The 23,610-nt window shown below is 46.8% G+C and overlaps 1 protein-coding gene across 2 annotated transcripts in view; it reads right to left on the minus strand.

Moving 5' to 3' along the window:
- Nucleotides 1–23,610, minus strand: part of LOC143997680 (microtubule-actin cross-linking factor 1, isoforms 6/7-like) — a 214,700-nt gene that overhangs the window by 185,454 nt on the left and 5,636 nt on the right. The window contains exon 2 of one of the 2 annotated variants that reach the window (XM_077493431.1): nt 13,638–13,758. In XM_077493431.1, the coding sequence (XP_077349557.1) occupies nt 13,638–13,758 (121 nt within the window). Of the gene's footprint in view, nt 1–13,625; nt 13,759–23,610 lie in introns of both variants that reach the window. The other variant, XM_077493430.1, reaches the window with a different exon arrangement.

Here is a 23,610-nt window from a genome sequence, read left to right on the forward strand (position 1 = left end):
TAAACTGACCACCAATGTAAGGGGACACTTTTACACTGACCACCAATGCAAGGGACACTTCTACACTGACCACCCATGTAAGGGATCACTTCTACACTGACCACCCATGTAAGGGGACATTGGTCACTGCCCTTTTCTGTGCTGTAGGCTCACACTATGCATTTTGTGAATGAATGTTTTTGCACATGTTTTCGCTCTGCATGTATAGAGGGACCTCCATTCATTTCTATGGGCTGCTCTACACATGACAAATGTCTCCATGTATCTCCCGTCCCTTCCGGACGTTGAGCTTTTTGTGCATTTGACATCCTCATCGCACATTTTGATGCATTCAAAAAAAATGTGCATCTACTTGCTGCATTTGGGGTCCCAATAACAAAGAATGTCGCTACAAGCGCAGTGCGCACTTTCGGCATGTTTTGTGATTGCGCGCTTTCGGCATGTATGGCGATTGCACGTTTTTGCAATGTTTGGCGATTGCACACTTTCGGCATGTTTGGTGATTGCACGCTTTTGGCATGTTTAGTGATTGAGCGCTTTCGTCATGTTTGGTGATTGCACGCTTTTGGCATGTTTGGTGATTGCGCGCTTTCGGCATGTTTGGTGATTGCGCGCTTTTGGCATGTTTGGTGATTGTGCACTTTCGGCGTGTTTAGTGATTGCGCACTTTCGGCGTGTTTGGCGATTGCGCGCTTTCGCCATGTTTGGTGATTGTGCGCTTTCGGCATGTTTGGTGATTGTGCGCTTTCGGCATGTTTGGTGATTGCGCGCTTTTGCCATGTCTGGTGATCGTGCGCACTTTCGGCATGTTTGGTGATTGCGCGCTTTCGGCATGTTTGGCGATTGCGCGCTTTCGGCATGTTTGGTGATTGCGTACTTTCGGCATGTTTGGTGATTGTGCGCTTTCGGCATGTTTGGAGATCGTGCACTTTCGGCATGTTTGGCGATTGTGCACTTTCGGCATGTCTGGTGATTGCGCGCTTTTGGCATGTTTGGTGATTGCGCGCTTTTGGCATGTTTGGTGATTGCGCGCTTTTTGTTTGCGTTCATCAAACGCTCTGCTATGAATGCTGAATGACCCATAGTACTGAACACAGCGGGTTGTGGGGTTGGCATTGCGTTGTGGTATACAGGTACATTCCGCCATCTTTTGCGCCCCAAAATTTTTTTTTAACATTTTTGTTGAGCTAATTTTTTCAAAGGAAAAAATAAATTTTTTTTTACAGATTTTTTTTCGGGGGGAAAATTGATTAAACTCGACCCTTAATTTTTGCACGCAGGTTTTGGCGGTGGCAATGCGTGTGCCAATAGATGATTCTGGAAGGAAGCCCGTACATTTTAGGCGAGCGTCTTCTTAGAACAAAGAACGGCGGCGACGTGGGATTGGCTACAGCCTCTGGTGGCAGACGCGGGAATCTCACCGCCGTCCAGCAGGTGGAAATGTCAGGATATGACTGGTGGGAGGGGGGGTCGGGGGGGCAGGAAACGCACGTTGTTCGTCTGGTAGTAATTCCGGGCGGATTGGCTCCTGATGCTCCGGCTGGCACTGTGGCATAGGGAGGGCCAAGGGGTCGCCGCGAAGGACCAAGGATGGCAGGACGCACAGACGGGGCTCCGGAGGATTCCTTTCTACTCAGCATCCTGACACAAGCGGGGAGGGGGTGTTGCTGCAAAGAGTTTTCTTCACCCCCCCCCCCCCCCCCCTCATGCTTCTTAAACCCCTTCGAGTTTCCTTGACAACCGAGGGGACACGGTGGCATCAGATGAGTTAAACCAGGCTCTCCTCCACAGAGGTCCTCATAGGGGGAGGGGAAGGAGCGGACCCACGTCTCCGCATCGCCAAAATCCACCGCCACAGAAAATACAACCAGAATATATCAGTACCGCTATGTGTATATATATATATATATATATATATATATATACAGTATCTCACAAAAGTGAGTACACCCCTCACATTTGTGTAAATATTTTCTTCTATCCTTTCATGTGACAACACTGAAGAAATGACACTTGTCTACAATGTAAAGTAGTGAGTGTACAGCTTGTATAACAGTGTAAATTTGCCGTCCCATCAAAATAACTCAACACACAGCTATTAATGTCTAAACCGCTGGCAACAAAAGTGAGTACACCCCTAAGTGAAAATGTCCAAATTGGACCCAATTAGCCATTTTCCCTCCCCGGTGTCATGTGACTCGTTAGTGTTACAAGGTCTCAGGTGTGAATGGGGAGCAGGTGTGTTAAATTTGGTGTTATCGCTCTCACTCTCTCATACTGGTCACTGGAAGCTCAACATGGCACCTCCTGGCAAGGAACTCTCTGAGGATCTGAAAAAAAAAAGAATTGTTGCTCTATATAAAGATGGCCTAGGCTATAAGAAGATTGCCAAGACCCTGAAACTGAGCTGCAGCACTGCGGCCAAGACCATACTTCGGTATAACAGGACAGGTTCCACTCAGAATAGGCCTCGCCATGGTCCACCAAAGAAGTTGAGGTCACGTGCTCACTGTCATATCCAGAGGTTGTCTTAGGGAAATAGACGTATGAGTGCTGCCAGCATTGCTGCAGAGGTTGCAGGGGTGGGGGGGTCAGCCTGTCAGTGCTCAGACCATACACCGCACACTGCATCAAATTGGTCTGCATGGCTGTCATCCCAGAAGGAAGCCTCTTCTAAAGATGATGCACAAGAAAGCCTGCAAACAGTTTACTGAAGACAAGCAGACTAAGGACATGGATTACTGGAACCATGTCCTGTGGGCTGATGAGACCAAGATAAACTTAAGCGGAGGTCCACCCTAAAGTGGACCTTCCGCTCATTGGAACCCTCCCCCCCTCTGGCGCCACAATTGGCACCTTTCAGGGGGGAGGGGGTGCAGTTACCTGGATAATCCAGGTAACTGCACCCACTTCCAGGATAGCTCTCTGCGGAAAGGGGCGTAGATCTACGCCCCTTTCCGAAAGTCCCCCGCTGCCTGCTGGGAAAAACACAGATCCCAGAGGCAACGGGTCCATCCTTATTGCGCAGCACGATTCGCGCATGCGCAGTAGGGAACCGGGAAATGAAAGGCTCCACTTCCTGATTCCCATACCCAAGATGGCGGCGTCAGCACCCGAGAGACGATCGAGAGATCGGCTTCGGGTGCCGACATCGCGGGTGCGCTGGGCGGGTAAGTGTCATCATTTTAAAAGTCAGCAGCTGCTGTATTTGTAGCTGCTGGCTTTAAAAAAAAAAAAATGGCGGACTCCCGCTTTATTTGGGTCAGATGGTGACAAGCGTGTGTGGCGGCAACCAGGTGAGGAGGACAAAGACAAGTGTGTCTTGCCTACAGTCAAGCATGGTGGTGGCAGTGTCATGGTCTGGGGCTACATGAGTGCTGCCGGCACTGGGGGGCTACAGATCATTGAGGGAATCATGAATGCCAACATGTACTGTGACATACTGAAGCAGAGCATGATCCGCTCCCTTCAGAGACTGGGCCGCAGGGCAGTATTCCAACATGATAACCACCCCAAACACACCTCCAAGATGACCACTGCCTTGCTAAAGAAGCTGAGGGTAAAGGTGATGGACTGGCCAAGCATGTCTCCAGACCTAAACCCTATTGATCATCTGTGGGGCATCCTCAAACAGAAGGTGGAGGAGTGCAAGGTCTCCAACATCCACCAGCTCCGTGATGTCATTATGGAGGAGGGGAAGAGGACTCCAGTTGCAACCTGTGAATTTACACTTTGGGCCCAATTTGGACATTTTCACTTAGGGGTGTACTCACTTTTGTTGCCAGCGGTTTAGACATGAATGGCTGTGTGTTGAGTTATTTTGAGGGGACGGGAAATTTACACTGTTATACAAGCTGTACACTCACTACTTTACATTGTAGACAAGTGTCATTTCTTCAGTGTTGTCACATGAAAAGATAGAATAAAATATTTACAAAAATGTGAGGGGTGTACTTACTTCTGTGAGATACTGTATATAATGTACTTCCATCAGTGCCGCAATCAGCGCCCCACATGCTGAGTCTGTCCCATATAATGTATTCGCATCAGTGCCCCCTGTACAGAGTCTGTCCCCATCAGTGCCGCTATCACTACCCTCTGTGCCGTCTGTCCTGTATAATGTATTCCCATCAGTGCCCCCGTGCAAAGTCTATCCTCATCAGTGCCGCCATCAGTGCCCCCTGTACAGAGTCAGCCCCCATCAGTGCCGCTATCAGTGCTTTCTGTGCTGTCTGTCCTGTATAATGTATCCCCATCAGTGCCCCCTGTGCAAAGTCTGTCCCCATCAGTGCCGCTATCACTACCTTCTGTGCCGTCTGTCCTGTATAATGTATTCCCATCAGTGCCGCCATCAGTGCCACCTGTGCAAAGTCTATCCTCATCAGTGCCGCCATCAGTGCCCCCTGTACAGAGTCTGTCCCCATCAGTGCCGCTATCACTGCCTTCTGTGCCGTCTGTCCTGTATAATGTATTCCCATCAGTGCCGCCATCAGTGCCACCTGTGCAAAGTCTATCCTCATCAGTGCCGCCATCAGTGCCCCCTGTACAGAGTCTGTCCCCATCAGTGCCGCTATCACTGCCTTCTGTGCCGTCTGTCCTGTATAATGTATTCCCATCAGTGCCGCCATCAGTGCCCCCTGTACAGAGTCTGCCCCCATCAGTGTCGCCATCAGTGCCCCCTGTGCAAAGTCTGTCCCCATCAGTGCCGCCATCAGTGCCCCCTGTGCAAAGTCTGTCCCCATCAGTGCTGCCATCAGTGCCCCCTGTGCAAAGTCTGTCCCCATCAGTGCCGCCATCAGTGCCCCCTGTACAGAGTCTGTCCCCATCAGTGCCACCATCAGTGCCCCCTGTGCAAAGTCTGTCCCCATCAGTGCCGCCATCAGTGCACCCTGTACAGAGTCTGTCCCCATCAGTGCTGTCATCCGTGCCCCCCTGTGCAAAGTCTATCCCCATCAGTGCCGCCATCAGTGCCCCCTGTACAGAGTCAGCCCCCATCAGTGCCGCTATCAGTGCCTTCTGTGCTGTCTGTCCTGTATAATGTATTCCTATTAGTGCCACCATCAGTGCCCCCTGTGCAAAGTCTGTCCACATCAGTGGCACCATCAGTGCCCCCTGTGCCAAGTCTGTCCCGTATAATGTATTCCCATCAGTGCCACTATCATTGCCCCCTGTGCAAAGTCTGTCCCCATCAGTGCCGCCATCAGTGCCCCTGTACAGTCTGTCCCCATCAGTGCCTTCTGTCCTGTATAATGTATTCCCATCAGTGGCGCCATCAGTGCCCCCTGTGCAAAGTCTGTCCCCATCAGTGGCGCCATCAGTGCCCCCTGTGCAAAGTCTGTGCCGTATAATGTATTCCCATCAGTGCCACTATCAGTGCCCCCTGTGCAGAGTCTGTTCTGTATAATGCACTCCCATCAGTGCCACTATCAGTGCTCCGACGCGTTTTTGGATTGTTTTGTAAACACATGCAAAAATGCCCAATTTAACAAAAACACGCAGGTGCGACTGCAGCCTAAGACTGAAAGGCACCGCAGGGCACCTACAATACAAACACGGGTCTTTGTATGATGCAGAACCATGGAAGATGTTGCGCACGCTCCCGCATGTGAACAGAGCTGCAGTGCGTTTCAGGGGCCCATATAGGTCTTGGGCAATGTATGAAGTCGCATATAACAGAGTTGCATTAACATGCCCTGGTCAATAGCTGTTAACCCCCATCCCACTCCAAATTCTAAATTCAAAGGCGCATGTTAACGCACAAAGGAAAAGCGCGTCGATTCATGACAACCTCTGCGCACAGGCGCGGATCTAAGTGCTGAGCCAAAACTGTTCTGTAAAATGAGGTTGGATTCTTGTCTTGGAGGATTCCAGAGGTCAGCGCGGGAGCAGCGCCGAGGCTGCGGACGAAATACCCGCTGAGGCTCCTAGAGACCAGCAACAGGCGGAGGAAAGGCCATAAATTGTGGTCACCCCCCCCCCCCCCCCCCCCCGGGCTGTGTACACAATCTTCCCACCGCCGCTGGGAAGGTTATTCCTGCCATTAGCCCCGCATGACAGGAGCCATTGTGTTCCCACCATCAAACAACCTGAGCCATTGTCCCGCCTGCCACCGCCGTGACCCCCCCCCGGCCGGGGACTGGACGTGAGGCAAGACGTGGAGACGAACTTTATTGGGGCGTCCGGGAAACGCTGAGAGCGAAGACTGGAAACGGCGCACAAAGGGGGAGCCGGCCGAACAAAAAGGGAAGAGGGGGCAGGTTGAGGGAAGGGTCACATTGTAATGACAATCTCCATTCATTCCAATCAGGACGGGAAAATGCACTGCGGCCTCCGGAGTGAATTCTCCGGCGACCCGCCGCTTTAATGAATTGCGCCTTTTAGCTGTCAGCCCCCCCCCCCCCCCTCCCCCCCGGGGGGATTTACTAGCCGTTTCCTCAATGTATTTATTGTTGGCTGGCGGAATCGGTGATTTAACACATCGCGTATTTCACAAAGGCGCCGATTTCTATTTTTGCTAGGCGATGTCTCAGTTGGCTGAATTAACAAAAAAAAATGAAAGGCTGAGGATGTAACACGATGTTTATACAATGTTTCTTTTAGTTTGTATTTAACGCTATCAGGTTACTAATGTTCTGTGCTGCCATCTAGTGGCGGTTTTTGGCCATTGAAACTTGTTTACTTTGTGATTTGGTTTCTCTCTCTGTCCTGCCCTCCTGTTTAGTGTTACCCTTTCAGACTTACGGATCCGTTTTTACTCCACCGCTTGGTCAGCGGGGGATCGCTCCATTGATCCCCGCTGAGCCGGCGGATGACTAGTGCAGAGACGGACCCGTCAGAGAGTCCGCTCTCCCCTATGGGGGGATCGGGTGATTGCGGACCGCCAGACGGATGGAAAATAGGGTTTGTATCCATCTGGATTTTGCGGAGCGGATCGGGGCGGATGGGATGTTAGCAGACACGTCACCGCTGACATCCGACGCTCCATAGAGCTGTATGGAGTGACCGTTCAGACCCGCCTGAAAAAACTGACAGGCGGATCTCAACGGTCCGCACATGTGAAAGGGGCCTGTAGGTCAGTGTTACGGGGGTCATACATGGAACCAAGTGACCGATATTCAATTCAACAATCAAGCGCTGAATTAAACTGGACATTGAAAATGGCCGAGCAATCAGCGATCAGTTTCGAATGCCCCGTGTTGATCAGTTGTGTCAAAAACAATCAATCGAACATGGTTGATCTATGGTGTTTTTGGCACCCATGTAAATCATTTATGTGAGGCCATGAAAAATACCAGATCAACCGAATAGGATAAAAAACCCGTTCACTTGGGTCAGTTGAAACTGTCACTATCTGTGGCTCACCACTTGGCTAATGGAGCTTTTGTCTCGCTGCTGATGGATTGATGTCCAATTTAATCTGTACACCCGCTGTGCCCATTATGAGGGGTTCCCTCCATCCCTGTGCTGAGCTCCTGGGTCTGTACATCTGCTGTGCCCATTATGAGGGGTTCCCACCATCCCTATGCTGAGTTCCCGGGTCTGTACATCCACTGTGCCCATTATGAGGGGTTCCCACCATCCCTGTGCTGAGTTCCCGGGTCTGTACACTCACTGTGCCCATTATGAGGGGTTCCCGCCACCCCTGCGGTGAGTTCCCAGGTCTGTACACCCACTGTGCCCATTATGAGGGGTTCCCGCCATCCCTGTGCTGAGTTCCCAGGTCTGTATACCTGCTGTTCCCATTATGTGGGGTTCCCACCATCCCTGTGCTGAGTTCCCGGGTCTGTACACCTGCTGTGCCCATTATGAGGGATTCCCAACATCCCTATGTTGAGTTCCTGAGTCTGTACACCTGCTGTGCCCATTATGAGGGGTTCCCACCATCCCTGTGCTGAATTCCTGGGTCTGTACATCTGCTGTGCCCATTATGAGGGGTTCCCACCATCCCTGCGGTGAGTTCCCGGGTCTGTACACCTGCTGTGCCCATTATGAGGGGTTCCCACCATCCCTGGGTGGAGTTCCCGGGTCTGTACACCTGCTGTGTCCATTATGAGGGATTCCCAACATCCCTGTGTTGAGTTCCCGGGTCTGTACACCTGCTGTGCCCATTATGAGGGGTTCCCACCATCCCTGTGCTGAATTCCTGGGTCTGTACATCTGCTGTGCCATTTATGAGGGGTTCCCACCATCCCTGTGCTGAGTTCCCAGATCTGTACACCTGCTGTGCCCATTATGAGGGGTTCCCACCATCCCTGTGCTGAGTTCCTGGGTCTGTACACACGCTGTGCCCATTATGAGGGGTTCCCACCATCCCTCCAACACCAAAAACATTCAGATAGACAGGAATAGAGGAGATTATGACAGGGAGACCCAACTGATGGGAGTACTCTCTTCATTCATTTATTATTGACAATTAATATAATAGCTTTCATTTATAAATGGTCAAGTATAAATAAAAAAATATAACGAAAAAACACATTCTAGCCCCTTATTAACCCTCAATGACCCCATCATTTTTTTTATTCCCTTTTCCCTTTAGCCTATTTCGTTTTGCTGACTTTTTTGATGTTGTTTATATGTACATTTACATTAGAATTTGTATTTTTAAACCCTAAACTTTGAAGTTACATTTTTAGTTGACCCCAATTTATTTTATGGACTTATTTGTACCCTTCCCTTAGCTTTTCTTTTACTAGGATGATTAAAACGATGATGATGATGATGATGACGATAAATAATGATGATGGTATGATGATGATGATTATAATTGATGGTGATGGTGATAGTTATTAATATAATAATTGCCGATGATGATGATCATTATAAATAGTGATGATTATTATTAGAATTTATGATGATTTTAAATAGTGATTATTATTATTATTATAATTGATGACGATGATTATAATTCATGATGATGGTGATAATTATTACTATATATTAATATATTATTAATAATATAATATATAAATAATGATGATGATCGTTATTATAGTTGATGATGATGATTATAAATAATGATGATGGTGATAATTATTAATATAATAATTGGTGATGATGATGATTATAAATAGTGATGATTATTATTAGAATTTGTGATGATTTTAAATAGTGATGATTATTATTATAATTGATGATGATGATTATAAATAATTACAATGGTGATGATTATTGTAACTGATGATGAGGATTAGTATAATTGATGATGATCATTATAAAAAATGATGATGGTGATGATTAATATTATAATTAATGAAACTATTACAATTGATGCAAATGATTATTGTAACTGATGATGAGTATTATTATAATTGATGATGATTATAGTTGATAATGATGATGATTCATATACCTAATGATGATCATTATTATTATTATAATTGATGATGATTATAAATAATTATAATGGTGATGAATATTATTATAATTGATGATGATGATGATGATTATAATTCATGATGATGGGGATAATTATTACTATATATTAATATATTATTAATAATATAATATATAAATAATGATGATGATTATTATTATAGTTGATGATGATGATTATAAATAATTATAACGGTGAAGAATATTATTATAATTGATGATGATGACGATTATAATTGATGATGATCATTATAAAAAATGATGATGGTGATGATTATTATAATTGATGATAATGATTATTATAGTTGATAATGATGATGATTCATATACTTAATGATAATCATTATTATTATTATAATTGATGATGATTATAAATAATTATAATGGTGATGAATATTATTATAATTGATGATGGTGATTATAATTCATGATGATGGTGGTGATAATTATTAATATATATTAATATATTATTAATAATATAATATATAAATGATGATGATTATTATTATAATTGATGATGATGATTATAAATAATTAGAATTGTGAAGAATATTATTATAATTGATGATGATGATTTTAATTGATGATGATCATTATAAAAAATGATGATGGTGATGATGATTATTATAAATGATGATGATTCATATACTTAATGATGATGATTATTATTATACAGGATTTATATAACACCAACAGTGCTTTATAACATGAGGGCAGACAGTACAGCGACAATACAATTCAATACAGGAGGGATCAGATATTATAATTGATGATGATGATGATGATTATAATTAAAGATGATTATGATGCTGATTATAATTGATGATGATGATTATAAATGATTATGATGATTATAATTAAAGATGATTATGATGATGATTATAATTGATGATGATGATGATTATAAATTATTATGATGATTATAATTAAAGATGATTATGATGATGATTATAATTGATTATGATGATGATTTTTTATTTCCTTTTTCTTATTGTTTGCAAACCTTTTTCGTAAATTCCAAAATAAAAAGCTTGTTGGCGAGGAGGAGAGCAGCGCATTTTGGTATCCTTTCTTTTTTATTACAGATGACGTTGCCATGGCACTGCTGTGATGCAATCTATATCAGTAACATTGTTACTTCCTATAAGGAGTCCGGAATCCCCCCTGACCACCCCCCTCCCCTCCCCTCACGGTGTTCAATAAAATAACACGTTGATCCTGCAAGAAATCCCGTCACCTGATAACTTCCTGCGCTCTCTTCCTGTGCAGCACTATAGAACACCTCCCATTTACGTCAAAGGGGAACTACAGTATTTAAAAAAAAAAAAGAATAATTTCATCACCTATGAATACTGTAGTTGCTGACTTTTAATAAACAGACTCTCACCAGTCCAAAGAATGTCAGTAAAACGGTAGAGGGGGGGAGGGGTGAGAATGAGCGAATGTTACTTTTAAGTGAAGTTCTGATTTGGGTAGATGAGGAGAGGGGGGGGGTGTTCTGTAGTCCTGTTTTACAGTGACAAAGCTGCTCCTCCGTAGATACAGGACAATGAGTGAGTGTTGTCACCATAGGCAGAAAGTGTGTTACTGGCAAAAAAAAAAGAAAAAAAGAAAACGAATGCAGCCACCGCATCCAAGGAGCGGTTGTTGGAAGGCGCCTCTGTTTATAGCGGGATGCTGCGCACAGGTCGGAGTTCTCTTCTGGCTGAGCTCTGTAATGGGTTCTTCCTATAGAAGCCCCTCCGCTGTGCACAAAGTATCACTCCATACATTGGAGAAGTTGCAGAGAATTCCTTCCCCTGCCCTGTGATGAGCGGGTTGCTGTATCCTGTCCTGAGCTGTCTGTCACCCCCCCCCCCCATTCAGCATCCAGCAAAGGGGGGGCCGCACCGTCCATTCACAGCACTAAGTGTGACCTCACCCCTTGTACCCCGGGGAAGGGGGAGGGTAATCACTGTGACTTGTATACAAAGGAGAAGATTCAATGACAATGGAAGTAGACTTCTACTATAGACAATCGTAAAACTCACACAATAGCATTTGGTGAGAACCAAAAAAAAAAAAGAACAGATGATGATCAAGTTCGATTCATAATAAATATATCAATAAATGCTCGTTAATAGGAGAAATTACAAATACCTTCTAAAGCTCTAACTGGAAAAAATCCTTTCTGACCTCCAAAGGCAATCAGATCAATGCCCGTGTTTTATGGCGATGAGTAACCGCTAATATTAGATTTCTTTTAGGCGACCATCCAACCATTGAAACAATCCATTATAGCTGCGGGAACTGATTCCCGGGGAAGACTATGTAATGTTTTTTCCAACTTCAACCATAAAGAACCCTTTTTGCCGCTGGAGATTCAAACTCTTTTCTTACAGCTCCTTCACTTCTTTTTTGATGACTTTTGAGTCGACCGGCACACAGATTATATCGATCAAAGTGAGCGCACCGGGGTATATAAAAATGTGGGGGGTTGCCATATCCGACTTCACTGCCTGCATGCTTGTTTGGGGTAAATGAAGACTATATTTCTGTCCTCGCAGGATCACATTATAGATACAATATTAATCTTCCTGGGATGGATAAATAAGGACTAATAAAAGGCCAAAAATACTGACGTCTTTTGGACCTGAAGAAAACGCTGATCCCGGCTCCCTCCAGTGCTGTTCACATGGTGCAAATTCTAGACATTCGGTGACAATCTTCATGTTGAAGGGGAGAATAAGGGTGCTATACTTTAAAAAAGTGACGTGTCTTAATGCCTACCCTTTTCAGTCATGTGGTAAGTACTGAAGGGGGCCTGAAGCAGCATGTACTCCAGCAAAAGAAAGTATCTTCAGTCTTCTGATACTTTGTATTTATCTATCCAAGCCAGACTATTAACATGCAATATATAAACTGGAAGCTGCTGAAGATCTGATTGTTCATCTGCTACTAATCAAACTTTCAGAAGATCCCTCCTTCAGTCACCATTCACCTCCCATTAGCCCTTTAGCGTGCAAGACCTCTAGTGGGCGCCCTGGGAGCTGGGTCTGTGGAGCCCATGAATGCAGGGGCAGCAGCTTCCTGTATCTTATGAGGGGCCCCCAGTCTCACTGACAGATTTGTATTCATTGTATGTTGTGGAGAATGCAACAGAAGGATAAGGAACACCTTCCATGTCAGTGGGGAAGTCCAAGGCTGGTGGAGACACCCAAAACCACCATTGTGGGGATCCCTATGTTGGGAACATCCAACACCCTATAGTGGGGACACCTAACACCCTATATCGGGAAAATCCAACATCCTATAGTGGGGACACCCAACACCCTATATCGGGAAAATCCAACATCCTATAGTGGGGACACCCAACACCCTATATTGGAAAAATCCAACATCCTATAGTGGGGACACCCAACACCCTATATCAGGAAAATCCTACACCCTGTAGTGGGGACATCATATCCTACCTACCTATCCTACCCTATCCTGGGGAAACCCATTATCCTATGTTGGGGACATCCAACACCCTATACTGGGAACACCCAACACCCTATATTGGGGAAACCCCAAAACCTTATGTTGGGAAAATCCAACACCCTATAGTAGGGAGACCCAACTCCCTATCCTGGGGAAACCCAAAACCTTATGTCGGGAAAATCAAACACACTATAGTGGGGACACCCAACACCCTATCCTGGGGAAACCCAACATCCAACACCCAATGTTTAGGACATCCAACAAGCTATATTGGGTATACCCAACCCTCTAAGGTGGGAGTATCCTATGGTGTGGACACCAGACACATTATAGTAGAGATACTCAAAACCCTATAGTGAGGACATCCAACACTCTTTAGTGGAGAAACCCAAAACCCTATGTTGGGGACAGCCAACAACCGATAGTGGGGATACTCAACCATCTATGGTGGGAACAGCCTATAATGCGGACACCCAACACCTTATAGTAGACATACCCAAAACCCTACAGAAGAGAAACCCAATGCTTTACGGGAAGGACACCCAACACTCTGTGGCAGGTCACCCAAAACCTGATGGAAGGTGGTAACAGAGCGGGGAATTTTTGGCGAGGAGACTTTACTTCTGGAGAAATTATATATTTGGATGGCCTGACCCCTGATGTAAACCACCAGTCAGATAAAAGGTCTGGGGATGAAGGGTGAAAAGTCCTTCTTTGCCAGTCAGGTATGTCAGTGAATATTGTGATTAGTGAGACATTGGTGGAAAACATAAGACTAGAACACCAACCTCGACACATACCTCTAGAAGTCCCCCATCGGTGAGGTCCGGGAGTGACGTCTCCATCATCTGCAGACAAAGCCAGAGAGATCTCACCTGGTCCTGCACCTCCATCCTCCACACCCTCCACAGCTCCCTCTGCCTGGGAACAGAAGACAGGACATAGTAGGCAGTTGTATAAGGCCAGTCTCAGCAAACACATACCCCCACCCAAAACTGTCTACAACCTAAACTGCCCCATAGAGACTGTGCCTACAACCACGTTCAACGTAGCTTTTACTCATGTTAGGAGGGACTGTCACATCACATGAGACCACCACATGGCATGGCTTTGTTACAAAAAACGACTGCACACTACAAGAGACTGCCATATTAGAGACTGTTGTCATGTTATAAGAGATCGCTAGAGATGGGCGCTGTGTTACAGGAGACTGCTGAAGACTGAAGCCATATACAAGGCGCCATGTTAATGGAGACTGCTAGAGACAGTCTGAGATTGTTTGCATGTTTCAGAAGACTGTAACAGTGTAACAGAGACTGCTGTAGTGTTACATAGACTGATACATTGTTATAATTATAATGTTATAGACACAGTTGTAATAGAATAAAGTTATAATGTGAAACAAAAAGTAGCGCCTCTGCTGTAATTCCCAGGAGTGACATGCATGGTGGGTTCATTGTACATTACCGGTATTGCAAGGTTTATTTTTATATCATGGACTAATTTTACATAATGGCCAAAATCCCCCCTCCCCCCCCCCCCCCCAAGGTCTCCAATGTTAAGCCACCCCAGGACTTTTCCATATTGCAGAGGTTTTGTGTTCTGCTCCTGAGGATGTTAGTCCTCTAAGGCTAAGTCCCACCCCCTAGGTACCAGGAAAGAGGTCTGGCATTCATATTCCCAGGCTTCCTGAAGTATTAAAGACTTGGTGGGAGAAGATGAACAGAACAAAATAGTACACGCTACAGGAATGTTGGACCCCCCCAGATAATTCGGTCCAGATGAGGCTCAGACTAGACATCTTTTCAATCTTGTCAATAAAGCCCCCTAGTAATATCCACCACTGACAACTTCCACCAAACGCACCACAACAGCGTTGCTGCCCTCTTCAATTCATGGAAAAACCAGTACTAGAAAACAAGCAAGGATGGAGGCGCACCTGCCTAGTGCATTACCATAGGACTCTTTATTATGACAATAAAATATGCCAATATAGTCACAAGGGAATAGGGTCAAGTGCATGTACCAATTCTCATCACACCACCAGATGCATGTCAACCAATAAGGGCGCAGCTTACGCGTTTAAAGGGCAATGCCCTTTTCCCCTGAGCTCTGAGAAAGAGCACATAGTGCTGAAATGCATAAGCTGTACCCATCTGGTGGACACGTGTCTGATGGAGTGATGGGAATTGTTACACGAACTTGACCTTATTTCCATTGTGGGTATATTATCATTTTTATTGTACTAATAAATAGCTGAACGGTAATGCATTAGGCGGGTACGCTTCCTTTCTATGCTTCTTTTCTCAGTGGGAAAAGTAACAGAAAAAGAAGGGGTCAGGAGACGTAGTGAGAAGTTCTCCCCAGAGCAGGCATTCCCCATAGGTTGGGCAACATGACTTACTGCTCCAGTGTGATGAAACCCATTGAGGGAACAAGACTTAAAGTCCAACTCCAAGAATCTTGAAAAATCGACCCTTTCATCGGGGTCCTTCCACACTGCATGGGTTAAATGCTTTTTAGGTCTAGGGATGCCGGAATATACAATAAATACCTACCTTATCCCGCACTGCAGAATGGTACCTAAAGCTCGCCCTCACCATGGTACCCGGCAGCGTTAACAGCCATGAGTTGTACATGATGACGCCGAGGGACCACCCACGGATTGGACCTTCAGGAAGAAGAGGGCAGCGCCAGGGTCAGGCAGAGTGGGAGATGCCTGTTCCTGTACCCCCTAGACAAAATAAACATTTCACCCTTTGCAGTTAAAGAGGTTGGAGTTGGGCTTTAATGGAAAGGACAATAATTTGCCGTGGAATAGAAAATAATTTGAACTGGGAACCTGCTGGAAGAACTGTGCAAGGGTGAGGACCCCAACTGGATAAAAAGGGATATATTTTGTATGGAAACCTTACTCAAGCCACTTTGGTTGGTAATGCCCCATACACACGATGAGATTATCGGACGAATGAACGTCCGTTTTTTATTGCATGCTAATCTCAGATCGAATCTGATGAGTTTACTAAAGTCACGAAAATTCCCGCACGACATAAAAAAAATTCGTACGTGATGTCATGTGTTGTAATGCATTTGTATTGCATTTTCGAACGATAGCTGTACTGATTACACGAAAATCGTACGATCTAGCATCGTACGAAAAAAATTTCCGTGCACGTCCGATAGAATAATATCGGATGTACTGTTCGAATCGGCTCTCGAAAGCTCTGTACTAACGATCCGATTATCGTACGATCGCATCGAAAGCGGTATTTTCCGTACGATTTTCGTATCGTGTGTACGGGGCATTAGACTCTGTAAGAAGGACCTAATATATTTGCCAATAAGGCTCAGTTGTTGGAATGCAATTAGAACCAGCTGAATGCTCCGTGTCATTATGAGCTGGGATTAAGAGAGTAGAGATAGTCAAGTAAAGAAAAGTGCTTGGGACCATGGCAAAATGCTGGAGTATATGAGCCTGTCCATTGACCTTACATAGGAAGGTTGAATGTTGGGTGTTCTTCTCTTTGTCTGGTCTCTTGGCAGTGCGGGGGACTGTACTTTGGTAGCTCCCATAAGCAGGAGTGACACTAAGTCTCTGTGTGTGTATGAAAGGGCCAAATATAGCAACTTATGGACTTCGGAGTTTGCCCTGGAAGAAGTTTACTCAATCCTGGGACCAGTACAACTGTGGACTTGGCTTTCTACATCTGGACAGAGCTCTTTGGTCAATGTAGTATCATTATCATGTCTGGCTGTGTGTGGGACCCCAAGAGGTCTAAAGATATCATAGAGGAAACCGCTGAAGATCAAATTCTCAGTCCTTATCTCTGACCTGGAATTCATGAGGTGTCACATAAACAATGGCACGCATTCACAACGATGGAGATGGGTTGAAGATATATATGTATGGAAGCCACTTTGCTGGGAAGACACTGCAAGAAGGATCTAATATGTTTGCCAATGAGATTCAGTTTTTGGAATGCAAGCATAACCAACTGGAGGCTCAGTATGAGCTGGAATGATGACAGTAGAGGTAGTCAAGTAAAGAACAGTGCTTGGAACCATAGCGAAGGGTTGGAGTATTCACAGCCTGTCCCATGATCCTATGTAGGAAGGTTGAGGGTTATGCCCCGTACACACGGTCGGAATTTCCAACATAAAAAGCCAGACGGGAGCTTTTCATTGTATATTCCCACTGAGTGTATGCCCCATCGGACTTTTTACGTCGAAAATTCTGACGGACCTAGAAAGAGAACATGTTCTATATTTTTCTGACGGAACAAATTCCTATCGGGGAAAAATGCTCGTCTGTATGCTGTTCCGATGTACCAAAAACGAGGCATGCTCTGAAGCAAGTACGAGACGGAAGCTATTGGCTACTGGCTATTGAACTTCCTTTTTCTAGTCCCATCATACGCGTTTGTGCATCACCGCATTTTTGACGGTCGGAATTTGGTGTGAACGTGTGTATGCAAGACAGCTTCAGCGGAATTCCGTCTGAAAAACCCTCAGAGTCCAGGAAAACCGATTGTGTGTACAGGGCATAAGGTGTTCCTCTTCTGACCTGGTTTCTTGGAGGTATGAGGGACTGTACCCTGGAAGCTTCCTTAAGCGGGAGTCTGGATACGTGTGTAGCAACCTCCTAGACAGGATGCTAAGGTGTTTGTAGTCATTGAAGCAGCTGTTGATTTATTTGGGCTGTTCTGGGTCTCACAGGTTACAAGTTTGACTATTTCCCCCTGCTTTCCAGGGCTTCTGAAACATAGAGAGGGGAGAATCAAATAGGTAACTTAAAGCGGGATTCCACCCTAAAGTGGAACCTCCGCTGATCGGAACCCCCCCCCCCCTCCGGTGTCACAATTGACACCTTTCAGGGGGGAGGGGGGTGGAGATACCTGTCAAAGACAGGTATTTTCACCCACTTCCGGGCATAGACTCCCACGGGAGTCTACGCCATTTCCTGCCCTGCCGCGCTGTCTGCTGGGACACACACGGGTCCCAGTGACAGCGCAGAGATTTCCTATTGCGCAGCGCGGCTCGCGCATGCGCAGTAGGGAACCGGGAAGTGAAGCCTATTCGCTTTTCTTCCTGATTCCCTCACCTCGAATGGCGGTGGCAGCAGCCGAGGCCCGAGCGGTCGATCGGCCTCGGCTGCCGGCATCGCTGGAACCCGGGACAGGTGAGTGTCCATTTATTAAAAGTCAGCAGCTGTAGTATTTATAGCTGCTGGCTTTTAATATTTTTTTTTGGGCGGAATCCCTCTTTAATATTTATTGAGTGCCAGCCAATCCCTGGGAGGATTGGCCCAGTAGGTAGCTGGATAGGCTGATAAATAACTTGAATTCCAGAACAGCAAGGTCTTCCTGTTGAAGGGATTTAACCTGTTTGGATGGCGGTGGCTACTGTTCATTGAGGTTCCAACTGTGGCAGAGCTTGGGGGCTTGCACATAAGAATATCCACAACACCCCAAGACTTCATCTAACGCAGGGGTCTCCAAACCTTCTAAACAAATGGCCAGTTTACTGTCCTTCAGGCTTTAAAAGAGAAGTAAAGGAATCATTTTTTTTGCATATTAATACGTACCTTGTGGATGCAGCATGGGTTTGATGCTGCATCTGTCCCCCAACACCACTGCACTGAGAACTGGGCGACCGAACATCGCCGATCGCTCGGTTTTCAGAGCTCCCCGAGCAGAGAGCTGCAGACTGTCAGTCACAGCTCTCTGCTCTTCTCCCTCCTCGCTCATTGGAGCGCTGGGCTTTGGAGGGGGCAGAGCAGCCATCTCAGGCTCTCAGTGGCTCGCTCAGAGGCTGAGACGGGTGTCAGTCCAGGCACCTGGTGGATTCAGACGCCGTGGTCAGGATGACGCGGTTCCTGGACTGAATTTGGTGACATCAGCAGAAAGTGGACTTTAGTCCGCTCTTTGCTGAAAACGGGTCACAGGAGTGCAAAACGAACTGCACTCCTGTGATCCATAGGAGAAGTCCAACCAAATGAGGTTTGGCTGGACTTCTCCTTTAAAGTGGTTTTAAACCCTTACATATACCCAGTGACTGGCCTCAGGTGATACACAGAGATGAAAAAAAAATCCTCCTACATACCCTGTTTCCCCCGAAAATAAGACCTAGCGTGATTGTCGGTGATGGCTGCAATATAAGCCCTACCCCCCAAATAAGCCTAGTTAAAGTCCTTGTAGGTCTTATTTTCAGGGTAGGGCTTATTTTCGGGGAAACAGGGTAGGGCTTATTTAGGGAGTAGGGCTTATATTGCAGCCATCATACCTGTTTATCTGCAGGCCACTCTTCTGTAAATCCTTTAAAAGTACAGAGCAGACTAGGTCCGAAGGGATTAGTCCGTCGGACAATCCGATCGTGTGGGCTAATCCGATCGTTCTTCCAGGAAAAAATCAGACCGACCTAGAAATAAAACATGTTTCAAATCTATCCGACGGACTCAATTCCGACGGACTAAAATCAGGAAAACCGTTCGTCTGTGTGCTGGTCCAATGGACCAAATACAATGCAAGGGCAGCTATTGGCTACTGGCTACTGAACTTCCGTGTTTAGTTCCGTTTACGTCATCACGTTCAAAACTAATGGACTTCGAACGGACTTAGTCCGGTAGTGTGTAGGCTAAGTCCGTTTCGTACAGAAAGTCCGTTGGACCTCCGCCGAAAGTCCGTCGGGAAGACCGTCGGACCTAGTCCGCTGGAAAGTCCGGTCGTGTGTACGCGGCAGGAGTTTTCAGAAAAAAATTGGAGAGTGGAGAGAGGAAATTATGAGCTCTGTCAGCTAATTGGAAGGAAGGGACACCCCCCCCCCCCCCCCCTTACACAGCACACAGGAAGAGAGCTGAGACATTCAATCAGCTGGAGGCCCCTCCCCCGTCACCATTTTTCAAGAAAACCAGTCGAAGTGACTCCTGCTAAAAGCAGAGGAAGGAGACAGAAATGACAATTTGTGCTCTTAACTGAGACAAGTACACACTATAAAGGTATATGCTTTGTTCATATTTCATGTCTGAGGTTTGCAACCACTTTATGGGAGCCAGACTGTGGCCAGTGGGAGTAGAAAATGCCCTGGCATCAGTGGGAGTAAGATTAGTACCCCATTAGTACCTCACCCCACAGTGAGAGGAATCGTGCCCCATTTTTGGTGCCAGTGGCAGGAATAGTGCCCGATTGTTGGTATTTAAGGGAGAAATGGTGCCCCATCATTGGTGTCAGTGGGAGGAATGGTGCCCCATCATTGGTGTCAGTGGGAGGAATGGTGCCCCATCATTGGTGTCAGTGGGAGGAATGGTGCCCCATCATTGGTGTCAGTGGGAGGAATGGTGCCCCATCAGTGGTGCCCCAAGGGCCAGATAAGGGTGAGCAAAGGGCTGCATGTGGCTTTAAAGATCCAGTCTTTAAAGCCTCACTGGAAGGCACCTGGAGGAAGCTGAATGGGCACAGCTGCTCCCAGGCCTTGTGAGTATTGACTGTTTCACAATATCCCATTGACTGTGTACTATGGGGATATTTGTGCCAAGTAGTTCTTCTTCTATGGGGGCCCTACCTCTGGCCTTCCCTTAGTCTTCTGAGGGGAATTGTACCCTGATACTTAGCAGAGGAATTATCTCTGAAGAGAATAGTACAGATAAGAGTGTCCTCTCATTGAACTTTACAGCCTGGAGTATCCCATACCCTGGACCTTCTCCCCTTTTCTTCAAATTCCTGCAATAAATCATAAAAAGACCCACCCCTGGACTACTACTTGTGTCAGTGTGTTTTAGACTTGTGCCACTATCCTCTATACAAGTATGGGGACAACCCAATGAGGGTACGGCTACATGTGCATACGGGAGGGCCAAGAGAAGCAACCTATAGACTGCAGAGGAGTGAGCTCAATTCCAAGGCCAGTACTTGCGTTGAATGGAAGGAACAACTGTGGAATAAGAGTTGATCCACCTACATTTGGGCAGAACTCTGTGGCATGGTCTTCGCAGCCACAAGGGGGAGCCGACCATCCACTTGGTTTACACAGATGGACCTTCCAACCACTGTTGGATCTTGGACATGCCCAACTCCCAGCATCTACAATCCCGGTCGAGCTCAGGCACAGGAAGTTTCATTACTACCGTAAGGATTGGCCAAGTCACTCAGAGATTGGATTGGACCCAGATGGCTCATGAATGGCCCTTCTAAGTATGGAGTCAATTTAAAATGGCCACACACAGGGTGATTATCTGCAGAGAAACATTGTTTGAGATCTCTTCAGACTCCCCTAGCAGATATCCATTTCAGCAGACAGGATGGAAGACATAATTGTCTGAGTACGTCTACGGCACTAGAACAATTGTTTCTGTATCATTTATCTATTTATCATATATTGTTTCTGCCATCACATTATTCATTAGCCTGGGATGGAGTGGGGGAAATTTGGAACTGCTATCAGGTTTTGTTATTGTCTGTGACACCATTCAGGGAAATTACACTTTTAGTCTCATAAAAATGCAAAGTGCGGGAAGGCTATGACTAATGACTATGATCACTGGGTGTGTCCATGCTGGAACCCCCATTTCCTGTTCCAGTGACAACATTTCCAGGACATGAAGTAAGGGGAAATCTGTTTAGTGGGGTCAAAGAACCCAACTGAGCACCAGCCCTAAAAATGTGAGATAGGCAGCAGTGTTTACTGAGCTGTCTGATGCTGATAGTGAAGGGTTGGGGGCAGTGGCGGCCCATCCATTAGGGGCGCCCAGTCGCCACCCCCTCTATCTAAAGCCACCACATCCTAATTAATACTCTATGATCCATGTGCGCTACCCCCATTCATGCATCTGGCCCCTTTCAGGACGCCGGGCACATGAATTATAGTGGCATGGGTGTTTTCTTGAAGCACCTGATTAGAGCCAAAGGCTATTAGAACTAAAATATAAAATAAATAGGGTGGGCTTGTGGCGCAGAGCATTGCACCATGAGCCCACTCAGGTGTTACAACAGCGAATTAATATTCACTGTTGCAACTCCTGGACAATCAGGAAGCGGGTCTGATAGCCGTCACCCGACTGGCTGAAATGACAGGCGATCCTTTTGGACACCTAGGAGGAGGGGATGAGATGAACAGCGAAAGCAAGGAGGAGAAGACACAGGAGCCACTGCCCGACACCTGCCGATGCTTGATCCACGCCGCTGCCCAACGTGCCCACCGATGCCCAATCCCACCTCTGCCCGTTGTGCCCACCGATGCCCGATCCCACCTCTGCCCGATGTGCCTGCCACTGCCCGATCCCCAGCGCTGCCCGATGTGCCTGTCGCTGCCCGATCCCTGCCACTGCCCAATCCCCGCCTCTGCCCGATGTGCCTGCCACTGCCCGATCCCCGCCACTGCCCGATGTGCCTGCCGCTGCCAATCCCCGTCTCTGCCCGATGTGCCTGCCACTGCCCGATCCCCGCCACTGCCCGATGTGCCTGCCGCTGCCAATCCCCGCCTCTGCCCAATGTGCCTGCCGCTGCCCGATCCCTGCCGCTGCCCAATGTGCCCGTCGCCTAGATGGGGTAAGTGCCGGTAGATGGGCAGACAGTGAGGGTGGGTGGTTGTTTGCCCCCCCATGGCAGTTGTTTTCCGCCACTGGTTGGGGAGAGTGTTGGGACAAGGTGCTTCAGCATCCAAAACGAAAATGCCTAAGTACACCTGTAGGCAGGTGCAATCTGCATTTTCTACTGCAGGTGGTGCTCAACCGCAGCAACATTTTTAGAGAGAGAAGAAGTCAAGAGGAACTGGTGTCCTGGGTCACAGGGGGCAGCTATCTGATTGGATGCTGGCACCCCATGTGATTCTGGCAGCCATCTTGGGTCACACAGAGTCTATTTAAGACCCTGCCTCCTGGGCTTGGGGTGAATTTTGCGTGTGACTAGAGTAGGAACAGGTCACTCATCTGTCAGGGACAGTGCTTAGTGTCAGGGAGAGGTTCCGGTCCAGGAAGGAAAGTGCAGGGATATGCCATCCTTCCTGGGGTACAGACCTGCCAGGGTGCACTGCGCCCCCTGGAGACAGATGCTGTCAGCACGCCTGAGACCTGCTGCTTCTACTCATCGCTGTTGCACCCTGTGAATGCTCCCGGGCGGGTTGCCTTCCCGCCGTGCTTGTTGTGTATTGCTGAACTTCAATTTCAATACAGTTCTGTTTTCTGCCTCTGTATTCTGAGTGTTCTCTGCCGCCGCACCACCCTGCACCTATCCTCACCCCCCTCTCTAGGGGCTGATTTTTATGGCCATAGAATATCTATGTAGCGGCCATAACCCTTTGCAGGGCAGTCTTAACTTTTTGGACTTACCGGTTACCTCCGCTTGGCTTGTTCTTCCACGTCTAGGGGTTCCCAGGGTTGATACCCAACGCTGACACCAATAGAGTCCTTTTGAAAGGTTTTTATTTGCAGGGGTAACATCCAACAAGCACAGTCTCGTATGGGAACAGAGGGTAAGGGTGAAAAACTCAGGCACCTTGAACTGCAGACATAACAAAGTCTCTAGTACCACCCAGAGAGTAGCCACTCGCAGCTGGGTGCTTCAAGGCTGAACAAATCTCTAGCCAGAGATTATGGCAGTCAGCACTTTGATTCAGAACTTGTAAAATCTGACCTTGAACAAGTTGCAACTGAAAGTGAACAGGAACCTTTTTCCTCAGTACCTGGAACGTTCTCTGTTTTTCAGTACTGGAAAAAGCGTGGATTCGTCAATGTCCTTCCCAACTCAGTAACCAGGCACTTCTCAGGATGCCACTTGCCGGCCC

The sequence above is a fragment of the Lithobates pipiens genome, unplaced genomic scaffold (genome assembly GCF_037356315.1).
Source record: "Lithobates pipiens isolate NorthernLeopardFrog02 unplaced genomic scaffold, aLitPip1_a1.2 Scaffold_19, whole genome shotgun sequence".
NCBI lineage: Eukaryota > Metazoa > Chordata > Amphibia > Anura > Ranidae > Lithobates > Lithobates pipiens.